We start from the raw sequence: 27,704 nt of genomic DNA on the forward strand, positions 1-27,704 counted from the left end.
GTCTAAATCTCTTGCTAGACTTGGGATGTTGTCACTTACTGTCTCATCAAGTCAGTTTTCTAATCCTTTTCTGCTTTGCTTTTTAAAACACTGATAATTCAAATATTCAGTGGCTTTATGTCCCAAATATCCTGAAGGCTTTGTTCTTTCTTTTTATTCTCTTTTATTTTTATCTGACTAGATTATTTCAAAAGACTCATCTTTAAGTTCTGAGTTTGTTCCTTCTGCCTGATTTAGTCTATTTTTGAAGTTTTCAAATGTATTTTGTATTTCCTTCAATGAATTCTTTAGTTCCAGAATTTCTATTTGGTTCCTTTTAAAAATATCTTTTGCTTTCATAAGTCATTCATATCCTAAATTGTTTTTCTGATTTCTTTACATTGATTTTTATGATTTTCTTGTATTTACTGAGCCTCTTTAAAATCAGTATTTTGAATTATTTATCTGGGATTTTGATAACTTCTTTTTGATTGACATCAACTGCTCCACAAGTATTATAATCCTTCGAAGCTATCCTATTTCCTTGCTTTTTCATGTTTCCTGTCCTTACCTTGATATCTGCACTATTAGTAGTTGCTTCTTCCTATTTTTGAATTTACTTTTCTAGGGGAGAACTTTTTCCTGAAGGTGTATCTATGATGCTGGTTGGGTAGAGCACTTTGGCTTTGATTCTGGGTACATGCAGTAATGCAGTTTCTGTATGATTTCTTTGGCTGTAAATGGTGTTAGCGGTATCTGATTTACTCAGGGGCTAGGGAGTGGTTATCATGGAAGCTGTGGTAAGGTTGTGATGAGGGAGGACTTCGATTCCAAGCGAGCCAGTCTTCAGGCTATAGTGGTGGCAATGGTGGACTAAGCATGCCTATCTTTATGCCACAGTACAATGTACACTGGCACCTGCATCAGTGGTTATCAGCAAGCCAATTTTTTGTCCTTCACATGGTTTGTTTGGATTCCATCAGGAGCAGTGGTGTACTGGACAGGTAGGCCTGGGTGATTGCAGTAGCAGTGGCGAGACAATTCTGTGGTTCCTGAGTGGTATGCATTGATGGTGGTGGTGGCTGAAATGGGCTGAGCACACCAGTCACCAGGCCCACAAGTGGCACCTACGGGTTGGTACCATCTGAGGTGGTAACTGCTGGAGGCTTAGGCCTAATTTCTGGCTTCTAGGAGGAGTGCTTGGCTGCCTAAGGTGGTGGATTGGGTTGGGCAATCCCCAGGATCCTAAGCTATGTGTTCTGTCTTGGAGGGGAATGCAAAGTTGAGCTGAGTCGGCTTGTACTCAGGCTCTCCAATGATGAGAGCAGGCTATACCTATGGTGGGCAGGGTGGGGCGATCCTCAGGCCTAAGTCAGAGTACATGGGAGAGGAGAAGTAGGAGCTACACTGAGGCTTCTGTCACTGAATAAGTTGAGGCCAGCCTTGGTGGCCACAGCCTAAGCCAGTGGGTGGGGAACGCACATCCTTCTCATACCCGAGTCCTCACTCCCTAGCTCTGGCAGTAGTAGCCCATGCCCCGCTTACACCACAGTACCAGCTGCAGAAGCCCCACCCTATCTCACGACCAAGTCCCAATGGAAATTTGTGCTCTGCTCACTTACCAGCACTGGCTGCTGTGGCCCCCAGATTGCTCATTTTACAGCCCTGGCTATAGGAGCCCTCCCATCTACAGCCCGAGTCCCAGTAGCAACAGCCTGAGTTTCCCTAACACCTTGGTCCTGGCACTGCTGGACCCTAGGACAGCACGTAGTCTGCCAAAGCTATGTTTGAAACTGGTGCCTTGCTGTAGCCACTTTGGTCTCAGAAAGGGTGTGGGACCCAGTGCAAGCTGCCTCCCTAAAGCAGTTCCATCCCATGTTTACTGGCAGCTCCCCATGTTAGTTTCAGAGGTTTGGAGGATCAAGGGGCTCTCCTATAGCCAGGATTGCACAATTCCAGACTAGAGTTATGGGCTGCTGGAATTCTCTCCCTCACTCTTTCCCTGTGTTGGAAAGTAACCCTTAGCTGCCTTTTATGAAAGTCATAGAAGCTAGCTGTACAAACCAAACCACAAAATCTTAATAAGAAAGGAAGACAGGGAAGAAGGGAAGAATTAAATATACTCCTTCCTAAATCACAAGTCTTAAAATAAATCATTAAAATGAAAAAGTAATTATTCACAGTTAAGTGTTTGAACTAATGAAGCCAGACTCAAATGGGTCACACCAGTTACAGAAAGACCAAAATATTTCCTGGAGGACTGTCTATTAGTCTTCCTTTAAAAGTAATTTTTTTTTTTTTCCACAGGTAGGGGTGGAGAGGAGTGGAGAAAGAAGAAGGCAAACCTAGTAAGAAGCAAGTAGTTTAATACTAGAAAGTCAAAGCATCAATCAGAAACCTCAGAGTAGCTTTCTTCTATTTGAATGTCTCATGGTGTCACAGACACAGACAGAAAAACAAAACCAATGTGCATATCCACCTTAAAGACAGGCAGTGTTTTAACATATCCAAATGTTTAATTCTAGACATAAGAAATATTCTCCTAAAAACTTGCCATGATAATACATGCTATCTTTAGCCTCCTTATGTAGTGAAGACTGGATGAAATACATGTTATTTTCTCTCTTGAAATTAGAAACATTAAAGAAAAAGTACGGCAAAATAAAGAAGGTATTTTAGAGACAATTCTTTAGCTTTTCTCAATCTGCAAGTCTTAATGCCAGAACTCTAATACAGAAACAAAGTACACCCCCTTCCTCCTACTTCCCTCATCCCCATTTATTCACTTCCTCTTGGTAAGGGTTGGAATTCTAACTAGAAGCCTTAAACTATGGTAAGATGTTTATTTTTCATGTTATCTTCTCAGAGCTTTATGGAAAAAAGAAAAAAAAACTCAACTATTTACTTACCGTTTTTAAAATTTAGAGCCCTTTTAACAGACTCAGTAATCAATCAAAACAATCATAAACATTCTAATATACTTCAATAACAGCCAAACAATGGTGTTGGAATCATGCCTCTACTCATTACAGCTGCAGTAATTGACTTTCAGCAAGTTATTTAATCTCTCTGGTCTCCATAAAAGAGATAATAATGGTGCCTACCTCATGAGGTTAAACTGAGAATGACATGTCTATATATAAAGAGCTTAAAACGGTATGTGGTATAGAATAAGTGCATATAAGTGTTGACTATTATTGTTGTACTGATGTTATTAAAATAATTATGAGTCTAACAAGGTAGACAGTGGGAAAAAAAATGAATTTTAGAGTCAGAGGTTTGAGGAGTGTGACTAATAATACCTGTGTAATGTTGGGCAAGTTACTTAACCTTAGCAAAGCTATTTCATCATTTGTAAAAAGTAGACAACAATACCTACTTTGAACATTTTGAGGACTAATAGAAGATAATGTTTGTAAAGCAACTGGCACAGAGAAGTGATCAATAAACAAAAGTAATCATTATTATTGCTATCAGCCAACTTCTCCCTAGACAAGAAGGAAGTTCTTTTGTCCCTTGTAGAAGCTGTACACTTTACTCTGAGTTCCACCAGGTAACCTGGAAAAATGCAAATTTAATTTCACTAGTGAAATTTTACTAATTTCACTAGTGAAAGGAGAACTTTCCTACACCCTAGAAAAGGAGGAATAGGAGAAAGGTATATTTATCTAGAGTTTTTCCCAATCCAATCATCTGACAAAGTACAAGAAATAGTTACCCTACTAGAGATTTGAGCAAAACCACATCAACATAGCAGTTCATTGTATATGCAATTTTAAGAGCAGTCATGTCATTTTGTTGTTTTACTACTGTGTCAGTAATTCTTCTCTATTGATTTTTTTTCATTTGAAACTTGTAAAAATAAAATCAGAGCTCTGATAAAATTGGCAAATTTTTACAGTAAAGGAATGGCAGAAAGGAATGTAAAAAAGTATAGACATGCAGGGATGGACCGAAAAATTGGGAAAGATACCAATGAAACTTTGAATGTTAGAAAGTGGGTGAATGATGCACACGTGCATTTATTGCAGCACTATTCACAATAGCAAAGACTTGGAACCAACTCAAAATGTCCATTATTTATAGATTGGATTAAGAAAACGTGTCACATATATACCATGGAATACTATGCAGCCATAAAAAGGGATGAGTTCATGTCCCTTGCAGGGACATGGATGAAGCTGAAAACCATCATTCTCAGCAAAATATTACAAGATCAGAAAACCAAACACTGCATGTTCTCACTCATAAGTAGGAGCTGAACAATGTGAACACATGGATACAGGAAAGGGAACATCACACACTGGGGCCTGTCAGGGGGTAGGAGGCTAGGCGAGGGATAACCTAATGTAGGTGATGGGTTGATGGGTGCAGCTAGCCACCAGGGCACATGTATACCTATGTAACAAAACTGCACATTCTGCACATGTACCCCAGAACTTAAAGTATAATAAATAAATAAATAAAAAGAAAGGAAGTGGGTGAATGAATTGGTAACTCATTTAGCATGAACAAATCAGAAACCTAATTCACAAGTTGGCTAATTGCTATTGGCTCAGCAACTGGAAACACTGGGTATTACCAGAAATGAGAGTACAGGCAAGGCTGAAAAGAGGTGGGATGATCAGAAGTCTATTTAAGAATGAGACAGTATGTTTTAGAAAGAGGTAAGCCATTAAAAGGTCTTTAAAAGAGAAATATGTATAAGCTAAAACAAGCAGAATGAGTCAGGAAAACACTCTAGACTATAAAAACTACATGCAGAATTAAACAGATCACAGGTTTTCAGAACTAGGGCATTAAAAAACATGTGATGCTAGGAGTCAACCTATGCTCTGCCACTAATTAGCTATGCAAACTACAGTGCTTAAGTTTTCACTTCTAAATGAAGTAGTTGGATGAGATGAGTGGTTCTCACCTAGGGTGTACATTAGGATCACTGAGGGAGGGAATATCTTCTAAAAAAAACACATAGTTGGAGTCCTGTCCACTGAGTATGACTCCTGGTTATGTGTGATAGAAAAAGCTCCCCTTCCACTGAAGATGATCTAAAAAATTCTTCCAAATTTCAATAGTTTATACTTCAAATATCAAAGAAAAATAGATATAATTGCATTCATTCAACAGAAACCATTGTGGGCTTTCCTTTAGACTAGCTTGCAGCACACCAGGGACAGGCACAGAGGAGTAACAATATGAGATTTATTCCACTAATCAATGTTTCTCAAATGAATGAATCTATGGTATTGTCATGAGTTTAATTTTCTAACTCAACTAGGTTCATTTTAATTAAACTACTACAGGGTATAAATTTTCTTGAAATGGAAAATATTCCTAAGTCTATCCTAGATGTCCAATCGACTGATATTCCTCAGTTTCTCACAATTGTTGTAATTCTTTCATCACAGAATCGTAGTTTCAGCTTTTCTTTTTTACTCTTCCATTTGTAGTATTTGAAAAGTAACAAATGAACACAGTACCAGAAATCCAGAAAAACAAACAGTTATGGAAGGAAATAAAACAGAAAATAAAACACCTGTTTGTTACTCCCAGTACCACTCCATAGAGATAATTAAACCCTCTTCTCCATTTCTAACTTTAATCATCTTAGTGTTACCTCCAAAACTTTAAATATGATTAGACTTTTCTTTCTTCAGTTTCAATTACGTATTTATTAAGCAAGATCCAGTGATTTCCTCCCAATGACAGAATTTGCCTCAGTTATACTACATCCTTTAAAGTTTTTTATAGTTACATCTTTATATGTCTTTTATACCTTTATAGTTATGTCTTTATCTTTAGTTCTTAGATACATTACCTTTCAAACTTTGAATAAGTGTAATCTCTACTTGATCCATTACATTACACTATATTTCTTGAATTTCCTGTCTGTACAATGAGAAAATCAGTATGCCTTCCTTTCACTATCCAACTTTTAATAGCTATACCATTTATTTCCCACCATCAAGGTTTTAGCATTTGTATTATATCCAGACATTAGATCTTCCATGTTTGTTTACAGATTTATTCTGAAAACAGAAGTCTACAAACATAAAATATATAAATACTTGTCACTACAGAAACAGGATATGTTGATTAGAGCCATAGAATGTAAGATGTCAGACTATAGTTACTAAAACAGATACTTGAAAGAACGTTCTAAGTGTAGAGGCCAATGGAATTTCCTTTCTAACATTTAACTCCTTAGAATCATGCTTCATTTTAGCTTGCTTCATCTTGAACCATGACTTCCTTGTTCAGCTTTTCATTTTACTACTTTTTTTTTTTGAGACAGGATCTCACTCTCTCACCCAGGTTGAAGTGCAGTGGTACGATCTCAGCTCAGGCAACCTCGGCCTCCTAAGCTCAAGTGATCCTTCATCCCTAGCCTCCTGAGGAGCTGGGACTACAGCTGCACACCACACCACACAAGTAATTTTTTTGGTATTTTTTGTAGAGACAAAGTTTCACCATACTGCCCAGGCTAGTCTCAAGCTCCTGGGCTCAAGCGATCCACTTGCCTCGGCCTCCTAAAGTACTAGGATTACCGGCATGAGCCATTGCGCCTGGCCTGTTTTTATTAAATTTTAAGTACCACTTTCTTCCAGTTGTCAGGAACACCTGCTATACCCTCTGCCAGGAACATTCCTCCTCTGGCTGTTTATGTCGCTGGTTTCTAATATTTGAGGTCTCAGCTCAAATGTTACCCCCTCACAGAAGAATTAGAGCTGTTTGATCACATTATTTGTAAAAATGCTCAATTACATACTGATTTCTTCTTAAGTAGCTTCTTTCCAGAACTGCTGCATGGCTGTGCTCCAGCAAAATAAAAAAGGATCCAGGAAAGAGGAACATGTGACATTTAAGATACAGCAAAACTAAACCAAAAGTATAGTATAAAGAAAGATCACATATAGAAAGAAAAAGAAAAGAAAAGAAAAGAAAAGAAATTGGACCTTTGCCTCAGATCAATTCCCAAAATTAACTGCAAGTGAATGAGGAACTTACATGTAAAAGATAGAACTATAAACCATTTAGAAGACAACGTACAAGAGTATTTTATGCGTTGGAGGAGAAAAGGACCCAAAAAATACAAACCACAAAATATGGGTAAATTCTACTACCATTAAATTAAAAATTCCATTTATCAAAAGCAGCAAAAAGACAGCAAAGAAACTATAAATTAGTCAAAGATGGCTGTAACACACATAACCAACAAAGGATTAACATCTAGATTATATGAAGAACTGTTACAAATCAATATGAAAAGACAAATTACTAAAAAGAAAAGTGGGCAAAAACTTGAAAAGACATTTCACAGAAAGGAAGATGACAAAATACCTATGAAAAGATGTTCAATTTCACTAATAATCTGAGAAATTCAAATTAAAATCACCATTAGATGCCATTTGTGAGAGTCTGTTACAGTGGTGGCCCCCCCAAACAACTACAACTCTCAGTAGTCCCTTCTGGCTAAGCTGTCCATTTTAACCCAGAGATACATTCCCAGCTCTGGGACCAATCTGTAAAAACACCCGGTAGCTTCAATTTTTGCACTCTGGGTAAGAAGTCTAGCTACTTTGTTGGATAAATCATGTGAACTCTACATGAGAGAGGCTCTGAGCCAACATAGAGGCCCAGCCATGGTAGAGCCATAGCTAACATGTCAGCTCCATGTAGCCACATAAGTATGACCACAGGCACAATCAGCAGAAGAACCATAGAACTGAACCTAGCTCAAATTCAAGAATGGTGGTCGTCTAAGATTTGTGGTGGTTTGTTAAGCAGCAATAGATAACTGAAACTGAATTTATTTTATTGTTTTCGTCTTCAAAAATCTGAAAGATGAAAAAACTGTCAAATATCCTGAGGAAAATAAATCTACCCAGTAAAGTCTCAAGGTTTTTGTGTTGTTGTTGTTGTTTTGTTAGCATACAACTAGCAGGCACTTGTGGTTAGTTAACAGAATTCATAATATGTATTATTAACAAGTTCTTTGGCACATGGAAAAATTAATAAAGAAGAAAAATTTTGAAGACTCAAGTAATAAAAGGCAGAGTCTAAATCGTAATTTGCCAACTATAATGAAATGATTAAACAATGTTAAACCTAACAGAAACCTATACAGCAATAAGAGAAAATGCAAAATAGGTTAAGTGACAAATACAGAATTCAAAATTGTAAGCACACAACTATAGGACTATGTTTTTCAAATACAGGTAAAAATAATAAGGGTTATGGATATTTTCCTTAACCTTTGTCTTTCAAGTTTTATACAATGTAACTTACTTTTATAATTTAAAATATTTTTTTAAAATAAATTAAGGACCAATAAATAAATAGAAAGAACAGACAAGAATGAAGAGCAAGGAGAGCTATTAATTCTTTGGAAGATCTAGAAATCACAATTAACTGTTCATACAAAGAGCTATCTCAATTGAGTGCAAGGCAAACACTGCCATTCCCATTAGTAATATGTTATAAATGTACAAGTGACTTTTTCTCTCAACATAGCACCTGTAATTCAAAATCTACCATTTAAAACATTTTTTTATATTCTCTGAGTGTGCATTTCCATATTAGGGAATTTAACAAACAGAAATACAAATGTTCAAAATTACATGTACAAGGATGTTCACTGCTGTATTCTCTGTAATAGAAGAAAATTAGAAAAACACCAACTATAACTATAACTATAACTATAACTATAACTATAACTAACTATAACTATATATATATTTAGACGGAGTCTTGCTGTGTCACCCAGGCTGGAGTGCAGTGGTGAGATCTCAGCTCACTGCAGCCTCCGCCTCCCGGGTTCAAGCAATTCTCCTGCTTCAGCCTCCTGAGTAGCTGGGATTACAGATGTGTGCCACCATGACCAGTTAAGTTTTGTATTTTAGTAGAGACAGGGTTTCACCATGTTGACCAGGCTGGTGTTGAGCTCCTGACCTCAAGTGATCTGCCTGCCTCAGCCTCCCAAAATGTTGGGATTACAGGCGTGAGCCACTGCGCCCGACCCAAATATATATTAATGTATATATAAATTGATTTAAAAAATTTAGTAAGATTAAATAAAATATGACCACACACTAAAACACTGGGCATTAAAGAGAATGCAATTAATATATGTTATTCATGTACTCCTTGGGAAAGTAAATAATACATTTTATTAAGTAAGAAAATAAACTTGTAAAAATTATATGTATAGGATTAACCCATTTTTCTTAAAGTATTGGACACTGTCTAGAAAAAAATATAGAATAATAAACATTAATAGTAGTTATTGCTGAAGGAGAATATAGAAGACTTATAATTAACACACTATATATTTCTGAATTCCTTCCTAAGACCAGAATGTATTAGTTTAACAATAATGAAGAAAAAATTGTCTTAAAAAGTAGTATCCTGACTGGGTGCAGTGGCTCACACCTGTAATCCCAGCACTTTGGGAGGCCGAGGCAGGCAGATCACGAGGTCAGGAGATCGAGACCATCCTGGCTAGCAGGTGAAACCTCATCTCTACTAAAAATATAAAAAATTAGCTGGGCGTGGTGGTGGGCGCCTGTAGTCCCAGCTACTCGGGAGGCTGAGGCAGGAGAATGGTGTGAACCCAGGAGGCGGAGCTTGCAGTGAGCCGAGATCGCACCACTGCACTCCAGCCTCGGTGACAGAGGTAGACTCCGTCTCCAGAAAAGTAAAAGGGGGGAAAAAAGTAGTATACTAACAACAGGTCACCTTAAAAAAGTATATCCTTTGTCTTCCTTGGCTCGTGGTCACAATGACTAAAAATTGCTCCAGCTACTTCTGGAATTCCTGGGGCTGAAGGTCTCTTCTTAATGATTTAAAAAACCAAAAAGCTATGTTGGATGGGAATAAAAGCAGAAGAATTTTTTTAAAAAAATGGAATCGGAGTTTCTGTTAGTTCCTCTACATTTACCTATGTTCTCTAACACACTGTCCTACCCAAGAGCAAATGCTAGTCCAGACAGGCCACAGCTCTAAGTTTATGCAGGAATTCTGATGAATCCAAATAACAGCTTAACATTGTAATCCACTTTATCAAATGTTTTTTCTCTTGTGCTTTTAAAGCAAATGAACATTGATGGCTACAAATTTTATTCTTAGAAGATTTTTAAAAACCTTTTTTTCACCACCCTCATTTTTATCCTCAAAGGACCCAATTTTGGTGAATAGGTTACCCCAAGACAGAGAAATGAAAAACGAATGTGATAATTTCTTAATTGACAAAGTATTCAGGCTGAATGTCATAGGCATAAAAGACATATAACTCAACATAAAGGCATTCTCAAATAGGCAATATTCTTGGTTTTCACCAGAATCTACTTCATAACATAGGTAAAATCAATTACAGCAATAGCATGATAATAATAGGGAAGTGAACTGTCATAAAGCATTTACCGCACACTAGGTACTGTTCTTTTTACATTTATCAACTCACTCAGTTCTAACTGATAATGTTTTAGGTATATTCATCACATTTTTCCCATTTGCAGATGAGGAAATTGAGACTTAGCAGTGTTAACTAACTTGCCCAAGGTAACAGTAAGCAGTAGAAATTATATGTAATAGGATGATACATGTATAGGTAACAGTAAGTTGTAAAAATTATATGTATAAAATTAACCTATTTTTCTTACTGATAGGAACCCAAGCATATTGGCTCTAAAGTCCATGCTCTTAACTGGCATTCTGAAAGAATCCTTGAGAAATGAGCAGAAAAACAACTTGTTCACTAAATAGCAAGCCCTAGAGCAAGACAATAATTGAAAATCAATACTACCAAGTAGGGCTTAAGGAAGTAGAATAATGCAGCTTGCCAAATGGTCACTTATAAAATCTTTCACACACACAAAATGGTTTGTAAATAACTATGAATTGTATCTTAGAATACAGCCAAAAGTCTAACATTTCCAAGTTATGGTGACAGTTGTCTATTTATTGATCTGGACGGTAGTAATTTATTGCAGAGTAAATCAATGAAGTTTGCACAATATCTACCTGCAGCCTGTTAACAGGCATATTAAAAAGAGTTGAAACACGGAAATTTCAGGTTTTATAGCTGCTTCTTCAATCTATATACATTTATGTAAAGACGTCTCATCTAAAAACATTTAAATATCAAATTATCTGGAGAAAATATTCATATAAAAATTATTTTCAGAAACTGTTATTTAGGCTAACGTCATTAGAGTTGATTGCTCGTATATGTGGATATCATTCCAGTTTCTGCAGGTTTCAAAATACAAAGAGTGACACTTAAAGCCTGTGTCATGTGCAATTAAAAATAAATTAAAATGGGAACATTTCCACTTTGTCAGGAATATACAATTTGTTAGGATAATGGCTATACTAACTGCTTACAAATTTCTTTTGTGAGTATTAAATATATCATGCACTGCAAAATTTATTTTAGGAGAAAAGATAGAGCTGAACTACGGCTGGACAATTGCTCTGATCACAGTAAGGCCAGGCAGCTAGAACCTTAAAGAAAAACCATGCAGTTTTTTCTTTTTTTTTTAAACAGCATTGCTGAGATATGATTGACATACAATCACCTGCACATAATTAAAGTGTACAAGTGGGTAAGTTTTGGCATATGTATCTATCCAGGAATCATCACCACAGTCAAGACCAAGAACATATCCACTATCTCTAAAAGTCTCCTTCTGTCCCCTGTAATCCCTTCCACCCACTCCACTACTCCTGAATCTGTCCAACTATGCAAGAACTAATCTACTTTCTATCATTGAAGATTACTTTGCTTTTTCTAGAGATTTATATTAATGGAATTATACAGTATATAGACTGCTAAGCCTAAATTTTTAAGTTCAGCTGACTTTGATATTCATTCATGTTACTGTATCAGTAGTTGCTTTTCATTGCTGAGCAGTTTTCCTTTATATAGATATACCACAATTTATCAGTTCACTTGACGAACACTTGGGTTAAGTTTGAGGTTATATAAAAAAAAAATAAAACCTGCTGTGAATACTAGTGTGTTAACTATATGCTTTCACTTCTCTTGAGTAAATACCTAGTATAATGATTGGACTGTATGGTAGGTGTATATTTTGCACTTTCTTAATAAGTTAAAATATTTTGCAGGGTAGTTGTACAATTTTACCTTCCTCTCAGCAGTGTGTAAGAGTTCCAGTTCCTCCACATCCTTGCTTGACAGGGGAAGCCTTTTTAATTTTGGTCATTCTAATAGCTATGTAGTGGTATATAATTGTGGTTTTATATTCATTTTCCAATAACTAACGTCAGGCATCTTTTCATGTGCTTTTCTCAATGGTTGTTTTATGGATTGTCCTTCTGGTGTTGTATCTAATAATCTATGACTAATCTATGGCTGCAAAGATTTTTCCTGTTTTCTTTGGAGGGTTTAATAGTTTAGGTTTTATACTCAGGTCTATGATCCCTTATGAGTTAATTTTTGTTTACCGAGGTATATGGATCCACAGTAGTTTCTTTTTGCATATGCACATGAAACTGTGACATATCCATGAGGATATGGACTTGGTGAAAAGAATATCCTTCCTCTGTTGAAAGTCATTTGCATCTCTGCCAAAAAATCAGTTAGGTATATTTCTTTGGGTCCACTTTTGTATTCTCTACTCTGTTTTACTGAATTGTCTATCTTTATACCCATCCCATATTGTAGGTTTATAATAAGATTGATAAGTAGTATTAGCCCTTTGAATTTGTTCTTTTTCAACATTGCTTTGGGTTTTCTAGGGTCTTTACATTTCCATATAAATTGTAGAATCAATTTGTCAATTTCTACAAAAAATGCTGGCTGAGAATGTGAATGGAATTGACTGAATCTTTATTTCTTGAGACAAGGTCTATACCTGATGCACAGGTTGGAGCGCAGTGGTGCGATCCTGGCTCTCTGTAGCCTTGAGCTCCTGGGCTCAAGCTCCTGGGCTCCTGCCTCAGTCTCCCAAGATTCTAGGACTACAGGCAATCACATCTTGGTAATTTTTTCAAAAAGTTTTTGCAGAGAAAGAGTCTGGCTGTGTTGCTCAAGCTGGTCTTGAACTCCCGCCCTCAAGCAATCCTCCTGCCTTGGCCTCCCAAATGCTAGAATTTTAGGTGTGAGACACTGTGCCCAGCCCGTCACTGAACATTTAGATTACTTTGGAGAAATAACACTTTAACAGTATTGCATGTCCTTAACCTCATGAATACACAATATCGCTTCCTTTTTTTTTTTTTGAGACAGAGTCTTGCTCTGTCTCCAGGCTGGAATGCAGTGGCGTGATCTCTGCTCCCTGCAACTTCGCCTCCTGGATTCAAGTGATTCTCCTGCCTCAGCCTCCTGAGTAGCTGGGACTACAGGCATGCACCACCACACCCAGCTATTTTTTGTATTTTTAGTAGAGATGGGGTTTCACCATGTTGGCCAGGATGGCCTCGGTCTCTTGATTCCGTGATCTGCCTGCCTCGGCCTCCCAAAGTTCTGGGATTACAGGCATAAGCCATCACTCGTGGTCTTTTTATTTAGGTGCTCCTTAACTTCACACAGCAATATTTTGTAGTTTTCAAGTGTCTAGGTCTTTGAAATTGCCACATTTATTTCTATGTATTCTATATACATAGAAATGTTTTGTAAATGGTATTGTTTTAAATTTTTGATTTCTACCTGTTCATAGCCAGGACGCAGAAATACTACTGATTTTAATACACTGATGTTGTATCCTGTACCTTTGTGAAATTCACTTATTAGTTCTTGTAACATTTTTTGCAGATTTCAATGCATCTCTATGTAAGATAGTCATGCTACTTATAAATAAAGAATATTTTGCTATTTGCTTCTCAATTTGGATGTCTTTTATTTATGTTTTCTTGACTTATTACATGGCCTGAAACTTCCAGTATGATGTTGAATAGTTGTGGTAAGGCTGAATATCCTTGTGTTGTTCCTGACTGCTGGGGGAAAGCATTCCGTCTTTCATCATTAAGTATGATGTTATTAATAGATGTAGAATTTTCATATAAGCTTTATCAGGTTGAAAAAGTATCCTCACATTTCTAGTTTGCCAAAGGTTTTTATCAGTAATATATGTTAGATTTCATCTAAAAAATTTTGCCCCTATTGAGACGAACATATGGTTATTCTTTTTTAGCTTATTAACATGCTGAATTGTGTTAATTGGTTTCAAAATGCTAAATTAAACATGTATTCCTGAAGTAAATGGCACTAAATAAGGAAATATTGTTTCTAAAATATTGCTGCATTTGATTTACTAAAAATTTTGTTTACAATTTTTGCATGTAGGTTCATGAGGGATATCAATTTTTTTGTCTTTGGTTTTCATATGAGGGTATTACTGGCACCATGCAATGAATTGTTAAGTATTTTCTCTTCTCTAATTTTCTGGAAGACTTTATGTAGAAAATAGAATATTTCTTCCTTAAATATGTGGTAGAATTTACCAGTGATGCCTCTGGGCTTTGAGTTTTCTTTGTGAGAAAGCTTTTTAACTACAAATTCAATTTCCTTAACAGATATAAAGCTATTTAGATTATCCTTTTTTTTCTCTTGAGTATTCTCATAATGGCAATTACATCAAATTGGTTGATAGCATTTTTTAAGTGTTCTACATCCTTAGATTTTCCTTATTGTATTAACCATTGAGAATGTGGTAATGAAATGAAGTATAATTGTGGATTAGTTGGCTTCTCTTTGAAGTTACATCAGTTTTTGCTTCAAGTATTTTAACTCTGTTTTTTAAGTATAGAAAAAACAGTAATACTGTTCCCAGTAATACTCCTTGTCTCACAATCTATTTTATTCTACATTCATACAGTTACTCCAGTTTTCGTTTGGTTACTATTAGTAGAGCACATACTTGTAAGTTATTTCTTTAAATTTCATGTGGGTTTCTTAGAGACAATTTATATTTATGTCTTTCTTTTCCCCCTCTAAATACCATTTGACAGTCTCTGCTTTTTAACTGGGGTGCTTAGACCACTGACAAATAATATGATTATTTATATATTAAGTTGAAATTTGTTATTTTGATTTCTATTTGTCCCATCTATTCCTTGTTTTCTCTCCTTTTCCACCTTTTCTTAATTTTTTAAAAAACCAGTATCATCCCCTTTATTTATCTATTTGTTATAATCCTGCTATTTTAGTGGTTGCTTTAAGGTTACTATTATATAGCTTCAGCTTATCACAGCCTATCTTCAACTGATATTACATCAGTTCACATATAGGATAAAAACCATACAACAAAGTATCTTCATTTTTCCCTTAACGCAATATTTGTCATACACTTTTCTTAAATATATGTTAAAACCCCTAAAGTGAATATCGTTATTTCCTTTAAACAGGCAATTCCATTTAAAATGACTTACATAATAAAAAAATTATATATTTACCAATTAGGTTATGTTTTGGTGCATGCCATTAGTTTATCTATATTTCCATCTGCTATAATTTTCCTTCTTTATGAAACACTTCCTTTAACATTTCTTCTAGTGTGGACTCCTGGTAATGATGTTTTTTGGCTTTTATATGTCTGAAAATCTCTACTTTGCTTTTGGCTTTCAAATTTTCTTTTCTGGGTATAGAATTCTAGGTTGACAATTTTTTAAAAGTACTTTTAAATGTTGCTCTAATGTGCTCTTCTTTGCACTGCTTCCTGAAAGAACCTGCTGTCATATTTATCTATTTTCCATTGTATATAATATGTATTTTTTTTTTCTGGCTGCTTTTAAGATACTTTTGTTCATCACTGATTTCAAGCAATTTACTTTTGATGTGCTTTGGTATACATGTGCTTAGGTGCATCTTCTGCATGTGTTTGAGGTTCATTAAGGTACTTCAATCCATGGGTTAATAGTTTTCATCTTTGGAAAAATTTTGGCCATTATTTCTTCAAAAGTTTTCTGCTCACAACTCTCCTTCAGGAACTCCAGTTACATATATATATTTATATGTAAGTACATATATAATATATAAAGTATATATTATATATATACATTAATTAGATCACTTAAAGTTGTCCAACAACTCAATGATTTTAGTTAAATTACTTTTTTCTGTCTAACTGCTATTATCTCCAACTCACCCATTTTTTCTTCTGCAATGTCTAATCTCCCATTAATCCGATCTATTTTTCTTATTGGACATAATGATTTTCATACAAAAATTCAATCTGCTGGGTGTGGTGGCTCATGCCTATAATCCCAGCACTTCTGGTGGCTGGGGTGGATCACTTGAGCCCAAGAGTTCAGGACCAGCCTGGGCAACAAAGTGAGACTCAATCTCTACTAAAAAAAATCAAACAAGTAGCCAGGTATCATGTTGTGTACCAGGAGTCCCAACTACTTGGGAGGCTGAGGCAGGAGAATCTTTTGAGCCTAGGAGAAAGAGGCTGCACTGAGCCATGTTCACACTACTGCACTTCAGCCTGGGTGACTGAGCAAGATCCCATCTCAAAAAACAAAGAGTAGTGTCTTTTTGGTACCTATATGGTACTATTTGTCTTTATAAACCAATGGAATATCAGTATAATAATGGTTTAATGATCCTTGACTGTTAATTTTATCATCTGTGTCAATTCAACTGATTATTCTCCTGCATGGGGGCTGCATTTTACTGCTTCTTTGCAAGACCACTTTGAATTCCCAGTGTTGTGAATTTTATCTTCTTGGGTATTGTATACTTTTGTATTTCTATATTCTTGAGGTTTATTCTGTGACAGTTTGGTTACTTGGAAACAGCTTGATTCATTTAGATCTTTCTTTTCTGATTTGTTGAATGGGTGTGGAGAGGTGTTCAGCCTAGAGCTATGTATTTTCCATGACTAAGACAAAAATCTAACTGGAATATTCTACCCAATGCTCTATAAATTATGAATTTTTCTTTTGCTGATAGGAACAAGCACTATTCCCAAGCATTATTTTACTAATATGAATCCTAAAATAAATTCCATCTCTACAAGTTCCCATCATTTGTTCCTCACCAATTAAGTTTTCCTTGTTAGTCAGCATATTAGTCTGTTTATATGCTGCTGATAAACACATACCCAAGACTGGGCAATTCACAAAAGTAAGAGGTTTGATTGTGAGAACAATCATGGCAGAAGGTAAGGAGGAGCAAGTTCTATCTTACGTGGATGGTAGCAGGCAAAGAGATCTTGTGCAGGGAAACTCTCCCTTATAATACTGTCAGAACTTGTGAGATTTATTCACTATCATGAGAACAGCACGGGAAAGATCAGCCTCCACAATTCAGTCATCTCCCACTGGGTACTTCCTACAGCACATGGGAATTATGGGAGCTACAAGATGATATTTGCATGGGAACACAGAGTCAAACCATATCAGTTGGAATTAACTCCAGAATAATTATACTTCTTGTTACTTCCTTTCATTTCACTTAGGCCAGTCAAAAAAATCACCAAATATTCTAAAAGTACAACAGTGAGTCTTCAAGCATATGCCCAATTGTTCTGCAAGCAGCCATGCAACCTGCCACTGCTCTCTGGGATTGCTCAACCAGTAAACTGGACCTGGAACATTCTCTATATGGAAGCTGAGCTGTTGCATGGCCCCAAATTCTCCTTCCTTATGAAGAGAAACATCATATGGACCGTGACCAGCCCCACCAGTATATCTGTCCCTTGTGGAAAGGGAACTAGGTCTTCACCTGCAGCATGAGAAGGGTGCATGTAGTCTATTGCCCTGCATTGGCTATAAGGAGAGATTCACTGGCCATGAAAGACCAGCTGTCTTAGTGTTATGTGTGCTGCAATAAGAGAATACCACAAGCTGAATAATTTATAAAAAAAGAGAAATTTATTTCTCATAGTTCAGGAGATGGAGAAATCCAAGATCAAGATGGCAGTTTTTGATGAGGGCTGCTCTCTGCTTCTAAGATGGCACTTTGAATGCTGCCTCCACTGGTGAGGAGGAATGCTGTGTCTTCACATGGCAGAAGGCAGAAGAGCAATAAGGGAACTCACTCCTGCAAGTTATTTTTATAACAGCATTACTTTGTTCATGAGGGTGAGACCCTCATGACCTACATATAATACCTCCCATTAAGCCCCACCTCTCAATAATGTTGCATTGGGGATTAAGTTTCCAACACATGAATGTCTAGAACATAATCAGACCATAGCACTGGTATACACTATAGACAGTGATCTTGCTGAGTCTCTTCTCCTTTCTGTGAGTAAAGTATTGTTCCAATCAGTGACTTGTGGGTTGAGTCTTCCTTTGCAACTCTGAACCCACTGAAGATGCAGTGGACTGAGGTCTATGATCTCCAGTTTCTGGTGATTGGCATTGTTATCACTGCTACCAAACTCCATTAGTGGGAATCCTCACTTGGGACTGGTAGCTGGATCTTCCTGCTTGATACAAATATTATATATTGGAGTTCCTATTACTATAATCTCTTATTTCTATACCAGCCTTTATTCTGCTTTTTTTTTTTTAATGGCAGCATCATTTACTTCCTATTCAGTGGACTCCCACAGTTACATCACTTCCCTATCTCTTTCCTATTATCTTCACCCAAATGCTTTTAACTGTGACCCTACCTGATGAATAAAAGTTTCTTTATTCTTAAATTACTCAGAAGTATGAGTTGACATTGATTTAGACTAGATTTAATGGTTAAATTTACTTCTCAGTCTGCCCATATCATCACAGTTTATATCTATAATAAACATAAAACCTTCTCTGAGGTGCTGGAGGCTCAACTTTAAGGTTTCTAAGTCTTAAGAGGCATACCAATAGGTATTCATATGATCTTCTTTCTTTTTATTTTATTCATTTTATTTTTAAATTTTATTTTATTATTTTTAGAGATAGGGTCTCACTCTGTTGCCCAGGCTGGAGTGGTACAATGGTGCAATCATAGCTCACTGTAGCCTTGAACTCCTGGGCTCAAGTGATCCTCCCACCTCAGCCTCCTGAGTAGCTGGGAATACAGGTGTGTACCACCATGCCCAGCTATTTTTCAAATATTTGTAGAAATGGGGTCTGGCTATGTTGCCCAGGCTGGTGTTGAACTGGCTTCAAGTGATCCACCTGCCTCGGCCTTCCAAAGTGCTGAGATGATACACATGAGCCACAATGCCCGGTTCATATAATGTTCTTTCAAGGCAAAACTAGTCTGCAGCTTTAAGGAACAAATAAATCTGTCATTAAAAACTCAAATGCAACTATAGGACTAAAATCTTGAAGTACTGGGCAAAGCAAATGCCAAAAGAAGAAAATATGGCAAGGAGAAATAGGAACAAAGATCTGGTGCTCTCGTGTACAAGAAATAGAAATGGCCACGTGAGGTGAAGGAATAGACATACAGTATACTATATTTCTATTAATCTCCTAATGACAATAATGATCACCAAAAGAAGATAGTAAAGAGACTAGACATAAAGAAAGTTAAAAATATGTTAAAAGTTCCAAGTCTGAATGCCGACTGAGGCATTTCTCACAAGCAGAAAAGAGTTACCATAGCTGGCCTGAGCCTGCTACCCTTAGAAAGTCCTGCTTACACAGTTGGCTCTTGGCTGGCAATATGAAAACTGATTGATTTCTGAACTGTTTCCACCATTTCCTAACTGATATTCACATCTTACTATGCCTAACCAGTTTATACAAACAATGTGGTTCATGCTGAACATCTGCTTTCCTTCTGAGAGTCTGGAAATTGACACACGTAGAGGGTGCCTATGTGACCAGCCACCAACAGAAACTTTAGGTTCTGAGTCACCAGTGAGTCTCCTTGGTAGATTACATTTCACAGTAGTTGTCACAATTCATTACTGGAGGAACAAAGCATATATTTATGATTCCATTCAGAGATGATGTCTTATAAGATTGCACTGGCTTTCTTCCTTTCATAGTAATAAGTCTTGGCCAGGCACGGTGACTCACACCTGTAATTCCAGCACTTTGGGAGGCCGAGACAGGCAGATCACTTGAGGCCAGGAGTTGGAGACCAGCCTGGGCAACATGGCAAAACCCCACCTCTACTAAAATTACAAACATTAGCCAGGCATGGTGGCACACACTTGTAATTCCAGCTACTTGAAAGGCTGAGGCATGAGAATCTCTTGAACCTGGAAGGCAGAGGTAGAAGTGAGCTGAGATTGCACCACTGCACTCCAGCCTGGGGGAGAGAGTGAGTCTTTGTCTCATAAAATATAAAAATAACATAACATAACATAACATAAACCTTGACAGTGAGTATGACTATAAGCAGAGCCTTGTGAGTCTTGTCAATCACCAAACCTGGGGGGTTGTCTTGAGAACCCTGAAACACCTTGTTTCTGGGTTTGATTAATGTGGTCTCACGTCTTAAAAACAAACAAACAAAAATGATGTTAGGGTGGCACACAGTTCCAGTTGGGTGTCCTTCTGTAAGAGATAGTGCTCTCAGTACTCAGGCAAATTATCTGAGAAACGGGGCACCAAGTAAGAAGAGCCATGTAAGAGTATCGGGAAAACAGCAGTCACTCAATCTCTTGAGCAGCCAAGAATTCATCAAACATTTATTTCATACCAAAAGCAGAGCAAAATGTTTAAGGCTACACATTTTTGAGAGCTCTGAACACTGTGTAAAGGTGTAAGCTGGACAGAGCAACAGACTGACAAAATCAAAAGAACATTAAACTTAAAAAGTTAGTATCCTGACTCAGTCTGGAAGAACTGAAGCTACCAACACAGTTAAGCTACCCAATGAGAACAGGATTACCTCATGATGCCAATTACAGGCCTTTAGGGATACAGAGTGAAAGAATGAAGAACAGTGGATTAAGCCTTCAAGTTGCTCCTTTTGTGCATCAGTGCTAAACAGTGCTGTAATTGGGGAGGCACACAAGTTACCTTGTGTTTCTACTTATTTCTAGCCTATTCTCTAAACATGCTGCCTCCTTAAGTAGTATGTTTCTATCTGAATGATTAAAAAGCATGATTATCCTTGAAGAGGTCCTTCACATCCCTTGTAAGTTGGATTCCTAGGTATTTTATTCTCTTTGAAGCTATTGTGAATGGGTGTTCATTCACGATTTGGCTCTCTGTTTGTCTGTTATTGGTGTATAAGAATGCTTGTGATTTTTGCACATTGATTTTGTATCCTGAGACTTTGCCGAAGTTGCTTATCAGCTTAAGGAGATTTTGGGCTCAGACGATGGGGTTTTCTAAATATACAATCATGTCATCTGCAAACAGGGACAATTTGACTCTTTCTTTTCCTAAATGAATAGCCTTTATTTCTTTCTCTTGCCTGATTGTCCTAGCCAGAACTTCCAACACTATGTTGAATAGGAGTAGTGAGAGAGGGCATCCCTGTCGTGTGCCAGTTTTCAAAGGGAATGCTTCCAGGTTTTGCCCATTCAGTATGGTATTGGTTGTGGGTTTGTCATAAATAGCTCTTATTATTTTGAGATACATTCCATCAATACCAAATTTATTGAGAGTTTTTAGCATGAAGGGCTGTTGAATTTTGTCAAAGGCCTTTTCTGCATCTATTGAGATAATTATGTGGTTTTTGTCTTTGGTTCTGTTTATATGCTGGATTATGTTTATTGATTTGCATATGTTGAACCAGCCTTGCATCCCAGGGATGAAGCCCACTTGATCATGGTCGATAGCCTTTTTGATGTGCTGCTGGATTCGGTTTGCCAGTATTTTAGAACTAAAAACCACTGCTCAGTGAAATAAAAGAGGACACACACAAATGGAAGAAGATACCATGTTCATGGATAGGAAGAATCAATATCGTGAAAATGGCCATATTGCCCAAGGTAATTTATAGATTCAATGCCATCCCCATTAAGCTACCAATGACTTTCTTCACACAATTGGACAAAACTGCTTTAAAGTTCATATGGAACCAAAAAAGACACCCCATTGCCAAGACAATCCTAAGCCAAAAGAACAAAGCTGGAGGCATCATGATACCTGACTTCAAACTATGCTACAAGGCTACAGTAACCAAAACAGCATGGTACTGGTTCCAAAACAGAGATACAGACCAATGGAACAGAACAGAGCCCTCAGAAATAATACCACATATCTACAGCCATCTGATCTTTGACAAAACTGACAAAAACAAGAAATGGGGAAAGGATTTCCCATTTAATAAATGGTGCTGGGAAAATTGGCTAGCCAGAGGTAGAAAGCTGAAACTGTATCCTTTCCTTACTCCTTATACGAAAATTAATTCAAGATGGATTAGAGACTTAAATGTTAGACCCAAAACCATAAAAACCCTAGAAGAAAACCTAGATAATACCATTCCGGATGTAGGCATGGGCAAGGACTTCATGTCTAAAACACCAAAAGCAATGGCAACAAAAGCCAAAATTGACAAATGGGATCTAATTAAACTAAAGAGCTTCTGCACAGCAAAAGAAACTACCACCAGAGTGAACAGGCAACCTGCAGAATGGGAGAAAATTTTTGCGATCTACTCATCTGACAAAGGGCTAATATCCAGAACTTACAAAGAACTCAAACAAATTTACAAGAAAAAAACAAACAACCCCATCAAAAAGTAGGCAAAGGATAGGAACAGACACTTCTCAAAAGAAGACATTTATACAGCCAACAGACACATGAAAAAATGTTCATCATCACTCACCATCAGAGAAATGCGAATCAAAACCACGATGAGATACCATCTCACACCAGTTAGAATGGCGATCATTAAAAAGTCAGGAAACAACAGGTGCTGGAGAGGATGTGGAGAAATAGGAACACTTTTACACTGTTGGTGGGAGTGTAAATTAGTTCAACCATTGTGGAAGACAGTGTGGCAATTCCTCAAGGATCTAGAACTAGAAATATCATTTGACCCAGCCATCCCATTACTGGGTATATACCCAAAGGATTATAAATCATGCTTCTATAAAGACACATGCACATGTACGTTTATTGCGGCACTATTCACAATAGCAAAGACTTGGAATCAACTGAAATGTCCATCAGTGACAGACTGGATTAAGAAAATGTGGCACATATACACCATGGAATACTGTGCAGCCATAAAAAGGATGAGTTCGTGTCCTTTGTAGGGACATGGATGCAGCTGGAAGCCATCATTCTCAGCAAACTATCACAAGAACAGAAAACCAAACAATGCATGTTCTCACTCACAGGTGGGAATTGAAAAATGAGATCACTTGGACAGAGGAAGGGAACATCACACATCAGGGCCTATTGTGGGGAGAGGGGAAAGGGGAGGGATAGCATTAGGAGACGTACATAATGTAAATGATGAGTTAATGGGTGCAGCACACCAACATGGCACATGTATACATACATAACAAACCTGCACGTTGTATACATGTACCCTAGAACTTAAAGTATGAAAAAAAAAAAAAAGCAAGATTATCACGCTTACAAAAGCTATCAGAGTAACCAGGAAGATACCACACTGTAGGGGGTATTTATCAGAGTTTTATTTTAATCAATACTCCGTATGAAATGAAATAAATTTACTTAGCAAAATTGAATCATTGATATGCCCTGGGAGACTGAGATCACATAAGGAGTCAAATAATAAATTCCAAATCCTAAATTAATCTGAAAGCTCCACTTTCAGAGATTTCCTTCTGCTCAGCATTCTTAAGATTTAGCATCACAAAGTTAGAGCCGGAAAGAATCTTAGATAACATCAAATCTGTGTAGGTATTTGAGAAAAGAAACAATGTACCACTCCTGTGTGATTTAGAATAAAATATAATACACTGTTTTGTCATCCATCCAACCATCCATCCTTCCTTTCTTTCCTCATTCTCTCTATGTATCTATCATATCTCTTTAATCAGGCTAAGTCACTAAAAAAGAAGACACGGATTTACTTTGAGATTTTGGTGGCTACTGCTGTAACCTGTAAAAACCAGGAACACAATAATTTTATTTCATTTTATACTGAAATTTATATTACATTTGTTTCACAATTATTCAGCAACAAAACTGTCTACTAATGAAAAGGTAAACACATACATAATATATCACCAATTCTTTCTGAAAAAGATCTCACCTGAGCTAATAAGCTCAGTCACGACTAGCTTATATCTCCTTAAAGAGTCAACATATTCATTATAGGAACTCATAAATTTCTCACATCCAGGCAGTAATTGCTGTTCCAGAACTACACTGTCCAATATTATAGCCACAGGTGCCTATTAATATTAAACAAAATTCAGTTCTCCTCAGTCTCATCAGTCATATATCAAGTGCTCAAGAGCCACACACGGCACACACGGTGAGTTGCTACCACACTGGACAATGCAGAGACGGGACAGTTACATCATCACAGAAAGTTCCGTTGTGCAGTACTGCTCTGAGAGATTTTTCTTTCAGGGTAGTTTGATTGGAATAGATTTCTGTGTCTTTCTCTGTTTTGCTTATATCCCATGACATACCTAATCCAGAGGCTTTCTATAATGGCAAACTGTAAATATCTAAGATAGACGTAAAGGTAAATCATAGGTACAAAATTAAACAATAGAGTATTTAAAGGAACTATAGAGGAGGAAAAATAATTTTATCTCTATCCTTCATAGTTCTTAACTGGAATTCTCTGTAACAAAAGACAGACCAACAAGAGAAAAAGAAACAAAAACTTTAATAATTAAGGGAAGAAATGATTTAGTATTCACTGAACAATAAAAGTTAAAAAATCAGTTGGCAAGAGGGTTTAAAATTTAACTTTGTTAACAGGCAGTTGAAGGAAGTTAACTTACGAGAAGACTTAACTCCACAAGTAGAAGCACAGTCAAATATTACATTTTCTGAGGTTTTATCTGTTTACCTGAAGCGTTCTTGGCAAATTGCTTTGTCAGCAATGCTCGATATATATGTCAGGTTTTCCATCCAAAATAAGAGAAAAGGGTGTTTAGAATTATAGCTTGTACTTTGGTCCTTGGATCAATAACTTAGCTTTGAAAGAGTTCAATGGACACCAGTGACTGATATCAAAATAATATCAAAGGATAACCCAATTCTCTCTCTTCTGTACTCAAGACTTTTTATCTCAGCATGGTGATACTAACTTTGCAAAATCCAGTACTACTACTCTGGCTATTTATACACCATAATCAATAGAACTGGTTCCAGATCAAGACTTGCTGTTCCAAGAGCAAAAATTCACTCATATTTTGTCTGAGACAATCTCCTTAGTACCAGATTATACTTCTTATCACATAATGCCCTATGACAGATGGCACAGTTTTAGAACCAGAGTCCATTAGAAATAAACGAACAAAAGAAAAATCCTTTGTGATGCAGAGAAAGGGAAATGCTTATATACTGTTGATGGGAGTGAGTGTAAATAATTACAACCTGTATGGAAAACAGTACAGAGATTTCTCAAATAACTAAAAATAGAACAACAATTCAATCTAGCAATCCCACTACTGTGTATCTACCCAAAGGAAAAGAAATAATCACATAAAAAAGATACATTTACTTGTATATTTATTGCAACACTATTCACAATAGCAAAGATATGGAATCAACACAAATGTCTATCAATGGATGATTAGAAAAAGAAAATGTGGTATATATACACAATGGAATACTATTCATCTGCAAAAAAAGAATGAAATTATGTCTGTTGCAGTAACACAAATGGAACTGGAGGCTTTTATCTTCAGTGAAGCAACTCAGAAACTGAAAAATACCACATGTTCTCATTTAGAAATGAGAGCTAGATAATGTGGAATAATAGACACTGGAGACTCAGAAGAGTGGAGGCTATGAGGGAGGAGCAGATAATAAAAAAATTACTCAGTGAATATAATGTACATTATTCAGGTGATGGATACACTAAAAGCCCAGACTTCACTACCTACGTAATATAGCCATGTAACAAAACTATACTCATAACCCTAAAATTTATACAAATCAAAAAAGAAAAAGCCTTCTGAAATTGAGAATTGAGAACCAATGTCCAACAGATATAAAAGCAAACAACCCTGAGCCCAAAAAAGGTGAACATAAACCTAAATTTTTCAGTATATTTTGACCATTGTGCCCAATCATATCTAATTTAGACAACACATAAGTTTTAATGTTATTAATATTACATTACCAGTTTAAATACTTTTCAGGTTTCATTTTGAATCTGTAACCTGCTAGTAGAAAGTATATGTCTTCAGGTCAATAACCAGGTATTAAGGTCTAGATTACACTGAAGAATAGATTTTTTGAAGATGTATGTGTGCTTGTGTGTGTGTGTGTGTGTGTGCAATTATATATAAAACTGTCTCCCTGGTAGCAATTATCAATCAATCAGAAACCACTAACTGGAAGACAATAGGAAATATATGACCATAATGTTGATTTGGTTTTCAACTATTTTGAGACTTGTAATATTTCACTAATTATTTATTATTATTCCATTTAGCCTGACATGAGGATTCAGAATGGGTATGCACAATTTTAAATGTACAGAGAACAATGCTTTCTCTCACATTACTAGCATCTGGGCTATAATAACTTCTGTCATCTGAATTAATAAATGGCCATAAAACATGCAATAATGAATAAAAATATGAAAAAGCAAAATATTTTAAAAATCCAATAAAAATAATCCATTCTGCAGATTAGTCAGCTACCACGACAGCATCTTCAACACAAAACTGATACATTCACATAGCAGACAAAACTTTAGATAACTGAAAATAAAGATATAAATTTCCACAAAACAGAGAATTTTAACTATCACCTTGTTGGTGATAGTGACTCAATGTGTCTTCGTCTGTACTGTTTAAGTGTGTGCACCAATGGCCCTCAAGTATACTCCCAGCATTTAGTATTTTATACTAGAGGGGAGAAAGAGAAGTTCACTTACTGGGACAGGAATGGGACAGAGAGACAGGCTGGCTGCCAGATAACCCACTGGATATAGGGGACACACTATCCATGAAAGACCAATGCCATCATTGAAGCTGATCGTGCTGTTTCTTTTTCATGTGAGTTATCTGTTGTTCCATCCAGTGCTTGATTGTTTAGTGTTTTCCTTGGCTACTCTGACACCAAAAAAAAGTAGGCAGAAGTTTTGGAACTTCCATTACCAATAGCTGGCATTGTGATGATCTTTGATCCTTCTGTGGTTAGACCCCTCCCCTGACATGGTAACCATATACATGATATTCTGCTCTTCCTCTGCATTAAAAGGCAATACTTCTGGCCATTACTAATTATAAAAGAGTAAATTATGTAGTGTGATCTATTGTTGAAGTTCACGTATAAAAAACACTGCACCTAAAGAAGACAAAAACTGGTGCTGAGAAAAATCATTAACTGAAGCTAGGTTTCACAAAAGGTATCCTAAATGATGGGTTAATGTTGAGCTTAATTTTTGTGCATGGTGTGAAGGGTCCAAATGTACTTCTTTTCACATGCGTTCAATTGTCCCATCATCATTAGTTGAAAAGATTATTCTTTTTTTTTTTTTTTATTATACTTTAAGTTCTAGGGTACATGTACATAACGTGCAGGTTTGTTACATATGTATACATATGCCATGTTGGTGTGCTGCACCCATCAACTCGTCAGCACCCATCAATTCATCATTTATATCAGGTATAACTCCCCAATGCAATCCCTCCCCCCTACCCCCTCCCCATGATAGGCCCCAGTGTGTGATGTTCCCCTTCCCGAGTCCAAGTGAGCTCATTGTTCAGTTCCCACCTATGAGTGAGAACATG

The 27,704-nt window shown here is 36.6% G+C and overlaps 1 protein-coding gene across 3 annotated transcripts in view; it reads right to left on the reverse strand.

Annotated features, from left to right (window-relative positions):
• Positions 1-27,704, reverse strand: part of KIAA1328 (KIAA1328 ortholog) — a 415,804-nt gene that overhangs the window by 238,031 nt on the left and 150,069 nt on the right. Inside the window, exon 7 of one of the 3 annotated variants that reach the window (XM_026455161.2) lies at positions 17,342-17,989. The exons of the other annotated variants lie outside the window; for them this stretch is intronic. Coding sequence (XP_026310946.1) covers positions 17,984-17,989 — 6 coding nt within the window. The 3' untranslated portion in view covers positions 17,342-17,983. Of the gene's footprint in view, positions 1-17,341; positions 17,990-27,704 lie in introns of those variants that run through there. 3 annotated transcript variants of the gene reach the window in all.

The sequence above is a fragment of the Piliocolobus tephrosceles genome, chromosome 18 (assembly GCF_002776525.5).
Source record: "Piliocolobus tephrosceles isolate RC106 chromosome 18, ASM277652v3, whole genome shotgun sequence".
Taxonomy (NCBI): Eukaryota; Metazoa; Chordata; class Mammalia; order Primates; family Cercopithecidae; genus Piliocolobus; species Piliocolobus tephrosceles.